We start from the raw sequence: 16,830 nt of genomic DNA on the forward strand, positions 1-16,830 counted from the left end.
TCTGCTTCTAGTTGTAACAGACTAGAAAATCTTCTAGTCTGCTACAACATTCTTAGAAGCCTAGAAGGCTTCTAAGAATGTACGTCTCACTTCCTCCACAGTCTCACTACTCACAACTGGCCTGCCTGTTTTTTTTTGCATCACACAACATCCCACATTCACAAAATGTCTGTGCCACTCATGCATGGAAATTCTGCTGGGAGGATTCTTTGTAAAAAGAGTGAGAAATTGTCTCTGAACCAAAAGACACACTGAACTTTTTCGGCACTAGTGAAATTCTAAATTTTGTTGATGCTATTGCAGTGTCTCTGGTGGGGCTGAAACAACTACTAATTGTTTCAAAAAATTACTATTGTGGCTATATTTCTGTATCGCCATATATACATTCATTTTATCTACATTACTAAGCTACTTTGTAATAACCCTATACAAAATAATAATTTATTTATACATTTACACAAGTCACACTCACCCATTATCTATCCTCTTTTTTTTTAAAATCTTGGATAGCTGACACAGTCCTCTTAAGCTTAAAGTAATTTCATCTTTCTTAGTTCTATCATCTATCTTTGCCTGTGCTTCTGCATATGTTAATGCTGCCTATAAATACAATTATAGTATATGATGTTGAATTACTTGTATTACTTAACAAATACGAAGATGTTAGAATTATATAGTTAGAAGTAATAAAATAACTTTAACCAAATAATTTGATAAATTATATTAAAAAAATGAAGCTGGGTGAGAGACAGAGAAACTAGAACACCTGATATATACATGACACTCTTCTAGTTTGCCCACGAGAATTTCAATAATTGATTCATTTTTCTAGTTAGGATAACTCCCACCTCCATTTCTTGTAAAAAAAAAGTGGGGTGTTCATTTATTTCTATAATCTTAATGTTTCTGAATATACAAATTCATTTGCTGTTACAAACATATTGTTTGTTGTTATTATTTAATAAATCCAGGGTTGGACTGAACAGGCGAGATAGCGAGAAATTTCGTCTCTTGCCCGCTCTTGGCTTACTTAGAGCTATTTAGGTCAAATAAAATTAAAATACATATTAATTAAAAATCATTCTAAATATTTCAACATAAGTTGTGTATTTATTATTTGTTTGTTGACTTCAAGGTTTCGTACTCTGCAAGGAAAGTTGTATGCCAATGGAAACAGCACTACTTGCAACAGCCAACGTTTTAATGTATATCTGCTCAAAGCTCAGAACATATCGCTCGCAGTTTTACATGACACACAGCTAAAATGTAACATAGTTATGTGATTGTACTGTATTTGTATTACCTTTTTTCAAGAACAAGTAGATCTAGAAACAATGTAAGTACCTAAAATTAAATGTCCATAGTTTAGAGAATAACTATCAAAGGCGAATTATTTAACATGCAATAATTTGAAAATACATTAATGACTAATAAATAGAACCTTACAATGTTTATTTGTAAAATTATTAAAAGAATGCATGTAGGTAAAGTGATATATCCTGCATTTCAAATATTTATTAGTTGGAATATTTAATAAAATTAAAAGCATCAATATTGTGTCAGAATTTGCATACAGCAACCAGATTCTAGTATTACCTTAATGAACGCTATTAAAATTAATCATGTATAATAATGGAAACACAGAATTGAAGCATCAAATTTTGTTTTCCTTTAGATGGGTCACCCAATGCCAATAAATTAGAAAAGATAAAGAAGTAACGAAAAGAGAAATTAAAAGGAAAATATTATTATAAATGGTTTCTGAAACCATAGATTAGTTTTAGTATTAATCTGTGGCTGAAACAGAAAGCCAACCTATTCTTAATGAGTTTTTATTAACAAAATCTAAAATCACCATAAATGAATCTACTTCTACTCCCAGTTGTCATTTCATAACTAAAGAAAAATAAACTAATATTCAATTCAAGCCCAAAATAATGAACCAGGAGAAAACTGTATTAACTTTCTTCTGGTTCATTAGTTCTATTGAAGAAAATTTGAAGAAAAAATATAATGAAAATAATAATATAGGAAAGCATTCAGAAGAAAGCCAAAAAACAATATAATGATAAAACCACTTAGAGAAATCTGAAATACACTAAATTTTATAAACAATGAAAATAAAATTAATAGTGAAACCAATGATACTTATTATGTGTTGTAAGTTTATTGCACTAAATCCTAATTTTCATCACAAACTGAAAATTTGAAGTTTTTATCATATAATCCAGTACAACCAAACCAAAGAGATTTTAAAAATAAAAACGTTCCTTTTAATGAAATTAAATTGTATTTTTGACATAAGCCCAATAATGATAAAATATCAAGACAATGGTTATCATATTCTGTTGACTTAAATTAAAGTACTTTGTAGTATATGTATGGTGTGTATAACTATTACCAGCAAAAATATTTTGTCAGTGGGTGTCGATAACTTTAAAGTAATTTACAATAGAGTAAAGGTTCATGAAAATTCAAATGGCCATAAATCTGCTGTAGATTCTTATTTTCGGGCCAAAAAAAGCAATACAGAAAATTTCATTAAAGATTCAGAAGACCTAAAACGAGATAAGTAAAGAAAAACGATTATATCAACCAGTCTTAATATTATTTATTATAAAGGAAAGAATGACGGTGCTTATCTTTCAAACGATACCAATTCCAAAAAATTTTTTCAGAGTTAGCTTTGCTTATAGCTAAATACAGAGAGCTACTTAAGTTATCTAGAAAAAAATAACTGAATAATCTCAAATAAAAAGTCTAACAATCCTGAAAGTAGAGAAATTTAAACTGGTAACCATTCTGAGTAAAAATATTTTTAATAATAATATAATGCCAATTATTTAAGGAAATACAAAATCATACTGCAGAAGAAATAAAAAAGGCTGATATTTTTAGTGTACAAATAACTTTAAACACAAGATATCAACGTAATGGAGCAGTACTCAATTATAATCAGATATGTAGATAGTGAAGGAAAAGTACAAGACTACTATTTTAAATATAGAAAATTCAGCAAGCAAGTGTTGCTTTAAAAAATTATTTACAAAATATCTTAAAAGAACATGATCTGCATGAAAAAAATATAGTTGGCTGTACTACTGATGGGATTGCAAATATGTCTGGTCAAGTTTTCAAATGCCATATATACAAGCAGTTATACACATATTTTGACCAAGAAGAATGGAGAAAGTCGAAAGAGGCCTTTGCCCAGCAGTGGGATTCTACAGGCTAATACAGCAACATGCATATATTATAAATGCACTTGTATGTGATTACAATATACATATATTTGCATGCACTCCAATTTGCACTGGTATTCAAAGTAAGTGCATCACCCCTTAAAACTGTAATTGTCGTCAGAATAACATAAGTATATGGCAATATTTCTTATAGATTGCATCAGATAAGATTGACATGCGTAGGTGATGACGTAATATTGCATCAGACGTTACTTTCAGCTATATAAGCATGCTCTGAAAAGTTGCAGTCATTCCTTGCTTATGTCCGGATGGTGAGTTACGTGCAGTTGATGCCACGAAGAAAGACTGCTATTGTTGCTTTAGGTGAGGAAGGATGTTCTTCCCGTCATATTGCTTATAGTGTCTTGTAATCAGTCAGTGAGCAGATTTCTTTCCAAACTCAAGAATACTGGTTCTGCTGATAGGAAAAAAAGGACCTGGACGCAAACGAGTCTCTATGCCAAAACAGGACCACGTTTTGAAGAACTTATGCCTTAAAAACCGTAAAGCTTCTTCGTCTGAGCTGAAAAGAGAATAGGAAGAATATACAAGACTGGTAGCAAGAGCAGTAACAGTCAGAAGATGCCTCTTCAAAAATGGACTTGTAGCCAGTCATCCTAAGAAGCCCCTTCTCACACAAAAAATGAAAGAGGCCCAATTAATTTGGTGTAAGGAGCATGTCAAATGGACCTCCCACGCAGTGGAAGTCAATTATTTTCTCAGATGAGAAGAAATTCAACCTGCATGGCTCTGATGGGAGATAAACGATTTGCCGTAGACTTTGCGAAGAAAACCATCCAGATTGTATGGTGTCTACAGTGAAATTCCCTACCAGCCAATTGATATGGGGGTGCATTTTGTATCGCAGAGTAGGTCACCTGCAGTTTATAAAAGGTTCCGTAAATGCCAATGGATACCTGTCTATATTGGAAGGCAAATTGCTGCCAACCATTAGACACCATTTCAACCTGCCAAGTAACTGCATCTTTCAGGATGACTCTGCTCCTTGTGATCAGGCAAAAAGTGTTTACATTTGTTACAGGTGAAAAAAATGGTTGGAAGAAGAGTCCAGATGTCAATCCTATAGAGAATTGTTGGCATAGCATGGAATTTGCCCGCTTACCAAAAAAAACCTTCATGAACTTCAGGCAGGCATAATTCGTGTTTGGAACCACAAACTATCAGTTGATATTCTTGTCAATGCCTCAATGGTGTGCTGCTGTCATCAGGGCCAGAGGTGGTTCAACTAAATATTAGCTTGCACTTGAACTTTTCATTTTGTTTTCCATTTAAAATGATAAACTGAAGTAAATTGAGGGCTTCTTATAGTATTTCAGCCATAATTGTCATGTTTACCAAAACTGTTGTATGAAGGTTGCAAATGCTCATTTTGGAATATTTTGAGAGCACCTGTCAAATATTACTTAGTTTTGCCTTAACTATTAATAAATATCTTTCGTTTATATTTCTATTTGTGATGCTAATCATTAATGTAATATACCATCACAAAAAAGGGTTAGAAATGTGAAATTCCTAGGTGATGCACTTTCTTTGAACACCAGTGTATATATGGTATACAAATATATAATGGCACTGTCAGCACACAAGCAGCATGTGCATCTTCAATATTAAAATTGCATTTATGCACCAACATGGGAGAAGAAATTTTAAGGCTCTAATGATAATAAATATAAGGCAAGATGTAGCACATTAAATAGAACTTAATAAAAATTATTGATGTTATGATTCTTTTTAATCGGAAAAGTATCTATTTTGTTTTTGTAACTGGTTTCTTTAATAAAAAACTAGAATTAATTATTTTTTTCTATATACTTAAGATTTTTTTTTTTGCTTATATTCCAATTGTATTTGTTAATTTGAATTATAACAAAGGAAATATAAGTAATTGTTTTATTGAATTTTTTAACCATAGGAATCTACTTTATATCACATTTTAAAGTATATATGGTGCCCTAAAGTTTTAATTTCTTGGTAGGCTTTTTATTTTCAGTCAGATCATAAATACAACATATCTGCACCTAACGACATACTGCATCATGTGTATTGTGTTTATTTTATTATTTTTTTTTTTTTTTGATTTGGTAGTTGTTGGCGCATCGGCTTCTGTGGCCATATTGCACCTCCCAAGGTTTTTGCAGTACTTTGATCCAAGCCCGAGGCGGGAATCGAACCCGCGACCTTTGGGATTGTGTTTATATAGGTGTATGTTCACAGATCAATTTGCATGCTATCCAGGCTGCAAACCCAGACTAACTTATGTGGTTTCCTCCTACTAGGAGAGGAAGTAGGATTATTCTTGCTCTGGCTCAGATTGGCAACCTACAGCCACAATTTTGTTCAGTCAGAACAAAGGCCATTAAGAATTCCTCTAGTCTTCTATGGAATTCAAACACAGACTTCCAAACAAGTGAAGTGAAACAATTATATCATCACACAGGACTTATATTTCTATATTTTTCAACTTGTCAGGAATGGAACTTCTCCCATTCCGTTATTTTAAGTAAATGTTTCATTATTATTGATTTCTTATTTAATTGGCATATTAGTATATACTTGAAGGTATGCAAAAAATTTGTATACATTGTTGAATCTCATTAATACAAAGTTCAAGGGATCTAAATTTTCACATTTTGTAATAACGAGCTTTTGGTCACCCAAAAGTGGCAAAATTTTACCGTTTTTTTACTATATATTTAATATATATAATAATATCAAAAATAAATTATTAAAATAATAAATAATAAAAACAAAAGCCTTGCCTAACAAAACAGTAATAGGAATAACACATTTTTTAAAGATTTTATTTTATTTGTAAGATAAACTAAGAGAAAAGCAATTAACGGAAATTAAAATATTGTATAGTATATCTTGATATATATAATATTTCAGTATCACAATAAAAAGAATTACAATTTTAATATAAAAATAAATATGCAGCCATTATCAATCCACTGTAGGTTGGACCTCCTCAACAAGTCATGTTGAGGGAAATGGACCATAATATGCCACGCTGGTCCAGTGCGGGTTGGCAGATGGACCATATTTAGCAGCCAGGGGCTTGAACTCCAGTCCACTCAAAGAGCATGTGCTATTGCCCTCCCGCACTTGACCACTCGGCTATGGAGGCCGATATACAAACCATTAAATTTTTAATAAATTAATCTAATTTAAAGAAAGAATCCAACGTTGTTTGCACAGTTTTGTCCTATATGCACTTTTAACTACAGCATGGACATTATCAAATGCAATAGTTGTTTTCTTTATCAATATTACTGCGAGCCATTTCTGGCATCTTTTTTTTGTGTGTGTGTGTGTGTGTGTGTGTGTGTGTGTGTGTGTGTGTGTGTGTGTGTGTGTGTGTGTGTGTGTGTGTGTGTGTGTGTGTGAGAGTGAGTGAGTGAGTGAGTGAGAGAGAGTTATTTTTGTTATTTGGTTTTTAGGAGCATTAGCAACTAAGGCCATACTGCTCCAGGATATGCGGTCATCATTCCCTGATCTTTCTGCATCCTCCGGAAAGGTCAGGGAATGATACGGGCTCAAACTCCAGTCTAATCAAGAAGCGTGTGCTACGCACTGCTGCTCCTTCCCACCTGTCTACGGAGGCATCTCAGAGAGAGAGAGAGAGAGAGAGAGAGAGATTTTCTTTACTTTCGCTGTCACTGGTAACAAAAACATCATTCTGCTTGGTGCTCAGCAACTTTTCTGGTGTTCGCGTTGCTGTGGTAACAACTTCATCATCCACCTTCACAAACTCTTCAAAATTTGCCAACAAAATCCATATGCTTCTTCAAATTCCACCATTCCTCAATGTTACCTATCACATTCGTCTGCTGGACCATGTTTTTCAGAGATATTCTCTCCATAGCCACTCTTTCTGAAGCAGTTGATTATTGCACTTCATGCAATACTGTCCCAAGCAAATAACAAGATTACAGATAGCATCCAACAAATTCTAATTTAGCTGCAAATTGTTAATTCCTTCCTTCTATGTTGTGGATAAAGTACTTTATCAGACTGGCTCTATATGCTTTCTTGAGGTTATAAATGATGCCTTGATCCAGTGGTTGCATAAAACTGGTGGGACTGGAAAGTAAAAACAACAGCCATATATTTGCCAAATTATACGGCTGTTGTTAGAATCTGCTGTACAATGATCGGGAATAATCAAAATGTTCTTTTTCTGAAGCCATTCTTCTGTCCACTTTTGATAACCAAGACTGAAAAATTCTGACTGTAAGCCAAGCACTTCTATTGGCCTCATAATCACAGGGAAGTTGGTTAACTTCTTTAAAACATCTTGGCTTGGAAAACTTACCAATCAGAAGCATGAGTAGTTTTGTCATGCCATTAGAACTGCAGCATAACAGAACAGCGAGTCTTTGTTTACTTAATTATTTTTAATAAATAATACAGGGATTACCTTGATCTCTTTATAGGAAGGCTTATTGCTCTTTTTGTGGTGTGTTGGTTCCAAATTTCTTGTAAGACATCCTTCCATTGATGGTAGATAAGGTTGCCACTAGGAAGTCTAAAATACTGATGATGCTTGATATTCAGGTCTCACTTGTGATTTAAGTAAATGTGGTATGTTTTGGTGAAGTCTGATCGTTCTTCAATGGCCAAATTCTATGCTTGCATCCTCAAACTGATGTGGCTGTTAGTAACCCTAGATATATCCATTTGCAGCATTAACAATCATAATAATACAATTAAATTTTAATACATTTATTTTAAAAAAAGAAAAGTGTGAACATGTAGTATATGGGAGATGATCCAGTTGGTGAATCTGGGTGATCCATAATTATCTGTAATGTAACTAATATATAATTAAGTAATTTAGTATAATAAAGAGCTATTATCTGCTCAATATCTCCTATATTTTTTTATTTACTTTTAGTAAATAATACAGGGATTACCTTGATCTGTTTATAGGAAGGCTTCTTATCTAACTCTCCTAGTCCAAGTAAATTAATTAAAATATAATGAAATTAATAAACTACATTTTAATGTGTTCTATAACAGTAGTTATGACACAGACTTAATAGCCTGGAATCACCGTTGAGGCCCCAACCCAACTCCAAAACTATCAACCAGGAAAACATTATGTTACATTTACTCATAGTAGAAAGAACAACTAAATAAGAAATACATGAAGACAGATTTCTTCCTCCTTAAGTTAGATGGAAACTTTTCGATGCTTCGTGTTCACAGGACGGAATGAAAGTGAAAAATGCATCGATGCATAAGTATTTAAAAGAAATTTAGTCCTCATCACGCATGCATTTATGGGACCAATCATCCGATATTAAAAAATATCTACGAATATTAATTAAGTGTTTTTGGAGTTTCATTTCAATCGTTTCAGCAATAAGTAATTTACTACTCGGGGGGGGGGTCGCATTAAACAATGTGAGGCTTCTGTATGCACATGAAGAGCAAACACTTCAGAGTTGGCATTCCATGCTGTGAATGAGGCACATTCCTTTCTTTTTAATGAAGCCAAAATAATTAATATTCAGCAAAATTATAGTAAATTACTTATTGCTGAAATGTTTGAAATGAAACTCCGAAAAATCTCAATTAATATTTGTAGACTTTTTTAATATTAGATAATTGGTCCTATAAACGTATGCATGATGAGGAGTAAATTTCTTTTAAATACTTATGCATCGACACATTTTGTACTTTCATTCTATCCTCTGAACACGAAGTATCGAAAAGTTTCCATCTAACTTAATGAGAAAGATATCTGTCTTCACATATTTCTTATTTAGTTGTTTTTTCTACTATGAGTAAATTTGACATAATGGTTTCCTATACTGATGGTTGCGTCATGGTTGATAGTTGGGGCCTCAACAGTGATTCCTGGTTATTAAGTCGGTATCGTAGCTATCGTTATGGAACACATTAAAATGTAGTTTATTAAATTCATTGTATTTTAATTAATTTATGTGATGGACTAGGAGAGTTGGATAAGTACAGCTTATAACAGCATAAGGGTTATGACAGAAAGGTATTTAACATACAGAATTTTTCTTTTTGCTGTACGAGCTAATTTAAATGGAAAGAAATTCTCTTGAGCTAATAAAAGCTCCAGAAGAGTTTAAATATTGCTGACAGTAATGTAACAAAATTTACAATTTCAGATGCTAAATGAAAAAAAAGAAAAGAATGTTCCTCCTTCAAAGGAGCTGTCTCTTCTTCTTTTCAGACTATTTCTGTCAGTCAAAACATTTATTTACCTGTAACCAGGGTATCTTCTTCAGTAAGGAAATACCTGATTGCTTCATTCAATTACATTATGACACACAACTTTCTTACTGGTTTTTCAAGCTCTGAATGATAACAGTATTGGTAAGTACTATCAAATGAAACAGAAAGATCATGTTTAAAACTGTATGATTCACTCACCCGTGAATTAATAATGGACTTGAAAAATTTAGTATTAACTATTTCAGCATTCGGTGTCATTTCCCAAACACAAGAAAAAGCAAGCCTAAAAGGAAAACAAAAAAAATTATATAAAAAAAAAAAAAAAAAAGTGTGAATATTTTTAAAGTGGTTGTACATTCTAATATAATCCATTCCAGTTATTTGGGACACATCGGGACTAGTGCATTTTGGCTCGATTAAGCGGCTGCCCCAATTATCCGAAATTTCACGTAAACAGTTAAAAATACAATGTACCTCCCCCCTTTACAATTGGTTCACTGTACAATCAAATCACGTTACGACAAACTGAACATAGTAAAGTACTATTCACTATACAATGTGCAGTAAGTGCCGGTCATTGTGATCATGTTTGTGAATTGAATTTTAATTCTATTAAACAGCGATTCTAATTAGCGAAAATAGGAGGAATATTATTTTTATAGCCTGTGGATGTGGAGGCTATAAAAATAAAGATTATTAAGCACAAATTTACCCTTTATTACCTTACCAATTAAAAAATTAAATGATACGTGAAAATCGGAAGAATATACGTGATAATCGGAATAATTAATACGTACTGTAATATGTACATACGAACTAGTTGACATTTCTGTTCACTGACATTTGTGGGTGGGGGTTAAAATTTAAAACAGTAAAAAGATAAGCAATCAATAACAAAGAACACGCACGCACAAACTGCAAGTAACACAATACGCGCAAGTGAGAACGGAGTAACGAGTTACAAAGCTTTAAAAATAGAAATGAAGAGAAGATCTGATAATTAATTTTTTTATATGATTAAAGATTCCATGGAAGTGTAAACACATTTCACCATAATAACCCACAGAATTCCAGCTGTCGGTATTATCGCAAATTCAGTAAGATCGAGTTTACTGTCCGTTTATGATAGATTTCACTAACAGAAAAATCCAATAAACAGGTGACTGCTAATTGTTTTATGGTTGTGAACGTCAGAATTTCGACTGAATCACGTGGTACAGTCAGAGACAATTGTAGGGCAATCTCCAGTGCTGCAGTCTCCTGCCCCGATTAAATGGCATGCTGTCCCAATTAAGCGAAGTAAACCCTGACTAGTTTCTCGATTGGTTTCTGTTTTTTAAGATTTGCCCCAAATAAAGGGCTGCCCTGATTAACCGGTGGCCCAAATAACCGGAATCCACTGTATTAGGTAATCATTAACAAAGAACATGTCATACTGCAAAACAGTTGTTTCTTTTTATTTTAAATCATATTTTAAGTTAAAGATATTTTATCATTAAGAACCATCAATCTGAGTTAATTTATTTATTTTTTTCTCCTTCTTGAGAAATGTAAGCAACTTCCATTGCATAGAACTGACTATTTTTTTATTAGCAGGTAATGCAAAGATAACATACTTCATTGCTTCTCACTACTGCTTTTAAAAATCCTGGTTGATTTTCAAATTTCAGTTTTTGGTTCCATTTGATCTGCTATTAAAACCTGGAAACAATGAAGTTGTATAACCTTTTAGAGTTTAAAATATCAGATATGATCTTGGCAACTACCATGTGCTATTCCAAGTTGAGAGGTTATGTCTTCAATTTTTAATTGATGATCGGCCAGAATAATGCTTCTAATGTGGGAGACAAGTTCATCACTTTGTTGACATGCAAAGTTTCTCACACCTCATCCACCTCAGTGATATTGCACCAATCTTTGAATTGCTTGTACTATATGAATAGCCTACCTCTTGATAAAGCTTTTTCACTGTATGCCTTCAACAATTGTTTCTGATATCTTCAACTCAAAGCAAAATTTATAGATGATCATTGTTCAAAAAGCAACATTCTAAAAAATGACAATATGAAATTACTTATTATTAAAAAACAAAGATAAAAATAAATATTTGGCCATGTGCAACCAAAACATCATCTAATTGTATAAAATTCTAAACATTCTGGGTTTAGAATAAAATAAAAAAAAATTTTTTCTTATGTTATTCAGATATTTTTAACAAATTTAATGAAAAATTAAGTGCAGGGATTCGTCTAGTAGGAACTGTCTCCATATTCAGAATTCTCCACTGGAGAATTCAGTCGATATGGAGGCAATCCTTGCCATATTTTTGAAACCTAATATTGTATAGCTCCTCTGACAGCAAAGTGCACATATCATAAACTATTGTAGATTTTATGTAATGATCTGACAAAGCAGCAAAGCAACAATGTCCTGCCCAATTATAGTGTACTGCTCACTTCAGGAACTTTTGAGCATCACATTTCTAAGTTTTAAGGTAAAAAACATAAATACACTTAAAAACAAAATATTTTAATGGCAACTGTACTAATGTGATTCATCAAATCAATAAAAATTAATATAATCTTGCAAATAGAACAACTAAAAACATTTCCAAAGATGTTTCTTACATGTCATTCACAATCCTTAATGAAGTACCTCCAAAATTATAAAACAAGTGGCTTAAAATATGAAGCTTGGGTAGCCCCATGACTACTATTTTGGCAGCCATTAGAATGCTTTCCAAGGTAATCTACATACTACACTGGTGTGCAAAAGGACCAACACTATTTCTAAAGGTTACAACCACAAAATCAAATGAAACAGCCTATAGCATTTTGCATAACTGTGGCCATTCAGCAGAAAGCTTGTGCACATGCAAAAATTTGAATCGTGATGAGAGGGCTCACATAAACAGATAAAAGCAGCAATTCAGCACTTATGTGCAAATTACTGAATGGTGAACACGATTGTTGCAGAGGTTCGATTGGTTTCATACAGTGCTGCAGACAATGAAATGGCCAGTGGACAATATCTGGGTGACTTTACCTGGCCGTTCATAACTGTGGTCGTTCAGTAGAAAGCTTGTGCACATGCTAAAACTGAATTGTGATGAGAGGACTCACATAAACAGATAAAAGCAGCAGTTCAGCAGTTATGTGCAAATTACTGAATGGTGAACACGATTATTGCAGACATTCGATTGGTTTCATACAGTGCTACAGACAACGAAATGGCCAGTGGACAATATCTGGATGACTTTATCTGGGGTCGAATAATTGGGAAGCTCGAAGTGCGAGGAGTGTGGCTGCAGAGTTTGGTATCGCCCATAGCATCGCCTCATGTGGCCTTCAGAATGACAGGCACAGCTGTTCGAAGGACCAGTGGTGGCCGTCCATGATAAACAATGCCCAATGATCACTGGTGTATATTCCTACAGGCCAAGAGAGACCGACACCAGACAGTGGAATTCTTTGCAAACCAGCTGCACAGGGTGCAGGATACCGCAGTTTACCGTAACCAGGCAACTCCACAAAGATGGACTGTTTGCCTAGCAGACAGTACGCAATGTCCCTTTAACACCTGCCCATTGGAGACACCGTTTACAGTGGTGCATCGAACACAAGGACTAGACAGCAGCGCAATGGGGTAAGTAGTCTTTCCTGATGAGAGTAGATTCAGTCTCAGCAGCAATTCTGGATGTCAGCTAATCTGGCAAGAGGTTGGCACATGGTATCACCGCCCACAAACATCACTGAAAGGGATCGATATGGTGGTCAAGGTGTTCTCATCTGGGGAGGCATTATCTTGGATGAACGTACACAATCAGATACTGGAAGGTGGTACTGTAACCGATGCATGCTACTGTACTGAGGGTAATCCTTCCCCTTGTGAATCTGTTCTGAGGTGCCATTAGCCCCGAGTTCGCATTTATAGATGATAACGCCACACCCCATCGCACTGCAGCTGTTGATATGCTTTTGGAAAGTGAGGACATTGTTTGTATGGATTGGCCTGCCAGTTCCACTGATCTAAATTTCATCGAACACATATGGGACGAGAGAGGGGTCTCTGGGGAGACCCCTAGCGGCATGTTCATACCCACCAGAAAATGCTCACCAGCTGAAGATGGTGCTGACAGAGAAATGGCAATGTTACCGCAAGAACTTATCAACAACATTGTTCTAAGTATGGACAGGCGGTGCAAAGCCTGCGTCGGCATTAGGGGTGGCTATATCTTCTACCGAGGACCACCTCTTCCCTTTGTTCCATCTTTGGCAGTGATGCATCTGTACCAATGCAGCCAGTGCTATGGTGCCATTTTTGAATAACATCCCTCTGTACAGTTCTGTTTCCTTCATCATTTCTGTACCTCACAAGATTCCTTTAGTATGCTTTTCCCATATCCAGGCCACTCCTATGAGAAGCTACAGGTGAAAACCTGACTGGTCCTTAAGTTTTGCACACCAGTGTACATCACCAAGCATACATTGAGAAATGAATGCAGAATAAAGTTAATGAGGCAATTTCTGACATCACATTCTTAAAATAAAAAATGAGATATTAAAAAATACATTACTTTGAGAAATGAAAGCAGTTTCCTCATGGTGTAAATAATTTACAGTCAAAGCAAAAGCAATTGATGAAGTGGAAAGATTTCAGAGTAACAACTTCTGGATTTAATTTTATTATTTTTTAAAGTAAACATTCTCAAAAAAAGTGCTGGATTTTTGAGGATTTATTGTATATTATTTACATAGAATCCCCAACACACACAAATGTAATTCTAGGTACACAGATTGGTATATAAAGAAAAAATTTGCAAGGACAAGGGCATTTACAAGGACAAAATAAGTAAACAGCAACCAAATAACAAAGAATAATAAGTAACAGATGAATGTACTATTAATGACATAATAACGAATAACAATTTTGAGAGTGACAAAAATGCCTGTACTTTCACACAATATTCATATGGAACAAGCATGCTACATGTGCTGTTTGGAATGTTTATGTAGCATCGCCCTTAGACATGCCCAAGGAACATTGTAAGACTCTTGCCATGGTTTCCTAACTCTGTTTTTTAACCTCAAAATAAAAGAATAGAATTTAAAATTTCTCACAAGAAAGTAATTTTTTCAAAATCCCAGTTAATTTAAAAATTTTAATTATCACTATCTTAAAAAAAAAAAAAAAATCAACTCACCTATCCTCATTACTTCTTAAGGAACACAAATTAGAGTTCAATAATTCAGGTACCATATCAATTCTCTGTAGGAAAATAATTTCATGTAAGTCAGTACAAGATTATTTAATATTCACAAGCAATAAATTCCTGCTAATCAAAACATATGTAAAGTGCCTGATATTTCACACGAGTAAGGTTTACAATTTCCCCCCAGACGTTAATAATTTCAATATCAGTCACAAATAAGTAATCTACCTTGCTAGTTATTTAAATAAACCATAACTATAATACTAAAAGCCTCTCTGTCAGCACCACAGATCCAAGGAAATGATATCAAGGGTATAAAATTTTTATTTTATTTAAGCATACTGATTCTTTTTTGAGTTATTAAAATTCCTAATTATTAGTACCATCCATAAGATAGTAACATTATGCTCACATCATACAGGTGTGTGGTCTTACACAACATCATTCCCAGTTTATGGTATCATTTGCACTCACAATTGCTATCATAATTCATAACAGAGAGCTCTGGGTGACTTTACCCCTCTCTCTCGAATCTTTGGAATAAAGGGTACAAAAATTCACTGGAATTTTTGTACCCTTTATTTGTTATTCACCTGACAGCTAATATGGGATCCATCAGGTGGCAACCTTTCATTTTAGAATCATCAGTTAAAATTCAGTGTACTATAATTAACACCATATTATGTCTCTTATAACAATTAGAAAAAATAAAATGAAATAAAATAAATAATTCTTACTTTGTCTACAAGATACACCGTTGTACCTCTATTGGCTGCTTCTTTATCAATTGCTGTTCCAGGTCGAATAAAATGAGAGAGATCTGCTATATGTACACCAACCTGATAATGAATTTTCATAGTTATTAGAATCAATCAATCACTAAAGTTAAGTTTAAATATGTTAAAATAAACTTTAAAATGTTTTATATCTGGTTCCTGGAATGATCCTATAAAATACAGTGCATATTGCAAAATTGTAAATATGAGCTCCATAACTGATACACACAGTTGGACTTATGTGCAACTGTGCGTATTGATTGGCCCCTCATGTCAAGGAAGAGAAAACCCTTAAGATGTTTTCCTTTTGAAGTGTGCCCTTTCTGAGGTATTTTATATGGTCTAGAATGGTAACATTTGTTGTCTAAGATAACACCAAGGAATCAGTTCCTATTGCCTAATGCAATAGGAACTTTCTACTTGCCTAATTTCCAACCTGGATGTACTTTCTACAAAAATTGTTATTGTGATTTTTAAATGTTTCACACCAACCATGTATTAAAATAAGACACGGAAAGTGGAATTTTAAAAACTGTGTTTACTACTATATATTTACAATTAAAATAACTTTACAACTAAAAATACATAAAATATTTAAAATATATATACAGTAATACCCAGACTTACGCGAACTCAGAGTTACGCGGTTCTTGATTTTTTCGTTTGGTGTATATTTAAAATTAGCTTACCAGTGATTTAGAAGTCAAATCATAAAACTTGGGTGACAGCTTCCGTTTTTGAGAACTGGTTTGGTCAACACTTCATACCCGAAGTCGAACATTATTGCAAGTCTAAACAGATTCCATTTAAAGTGATGCTTCTTATTCACAATGCACCCGGTCACCCTCCTGCCACCCTAATTAATTTCGACCCATGTGTGAAATTTGTGTTTTTGCCTCCAAACACAACCAGCTTGCTTCAACCGATGGACCAGGGAGTCATCAAAACATTCAAGGCGTTCGTTTGCACGTCTGAATGAAGCTGTGAGAACAAATAGTGAGATATCTGTTAAAGACTTTTGGAAACAATTCAATGTTTTAGGTGCCATAATAATCACTGAAGAATCTTGGGATGAAATTCACAAAAAAACATTGAATGGTGTCTGGAAGAAACTTTGTCCATTTTTTTTTTCAAAACCAAGACGAAAACAACACCAGAAACTGATCATGTTGCTCATGTGATAGAAGAAGTTGTTAATCTTGCCAGGCAATTAGATTTGGAAGTCAATGGTGGTGATGTCAACGAGCTGTTGGATTCACACAGTCAGGAGCTGACAATGAATGAGCTCATAGAGATGCGTGAGCAAAACGTCACTGAAGTATCCGACACTTCAGACCCAGTTCCATCAGAAAAGCACATGACAATT

The 16,830-nt window shown here is 34.0% G+C and overlaps 1 protein-coding gene across 1 annotated transcript in view; it reads right to left on the reverse strand.

Moving 5' to 3' along the window:
- Positions 1-16,830, reverse strand: part of Dis3 (exosome complex exonuclease RRP44-like protein Dis3) — a 219,245-nt gene that overhangs the window by 67,673 nt on the left and 134,742 nt on the right. The window contains exons 11-14 of the mRNA XM_090385074.1: positions 15,426-15,527; positions 14,680-14,744; positions 9,675-9,759; positions 473-600 (exon numbers count right to left, since the gene is read on the reverse strand). Of these exons, the coding sequence (XP_090241200.1) occupies positions 473-600; positions 9,675-9,759; positions 14,680-14,744; positions 15,426-15,527 (380 nt within the window). The remainder of the gene's footprint in view (positions 1-472; positions 601-9,674; positions 9,760-14,679; positions 14,745-15,425; positions 15,528-16,830) is intronic.

Source organism: Mastigoproctus giganteus, chromosome 11 (assembly GCF_048544385.1).
Source record: "Mastigoproctus giganteus isolate SK-2022 chromosome 11, ASM4854438v1, whole genome shotgun sequence".
Taxonomy (NCBI): Eukaryota; Metazoa; Arthropoda; class Arachnida; order Uropygi; family Thelyphonidae; genus Mastigoproctus; species Mastigoproctus giganteus.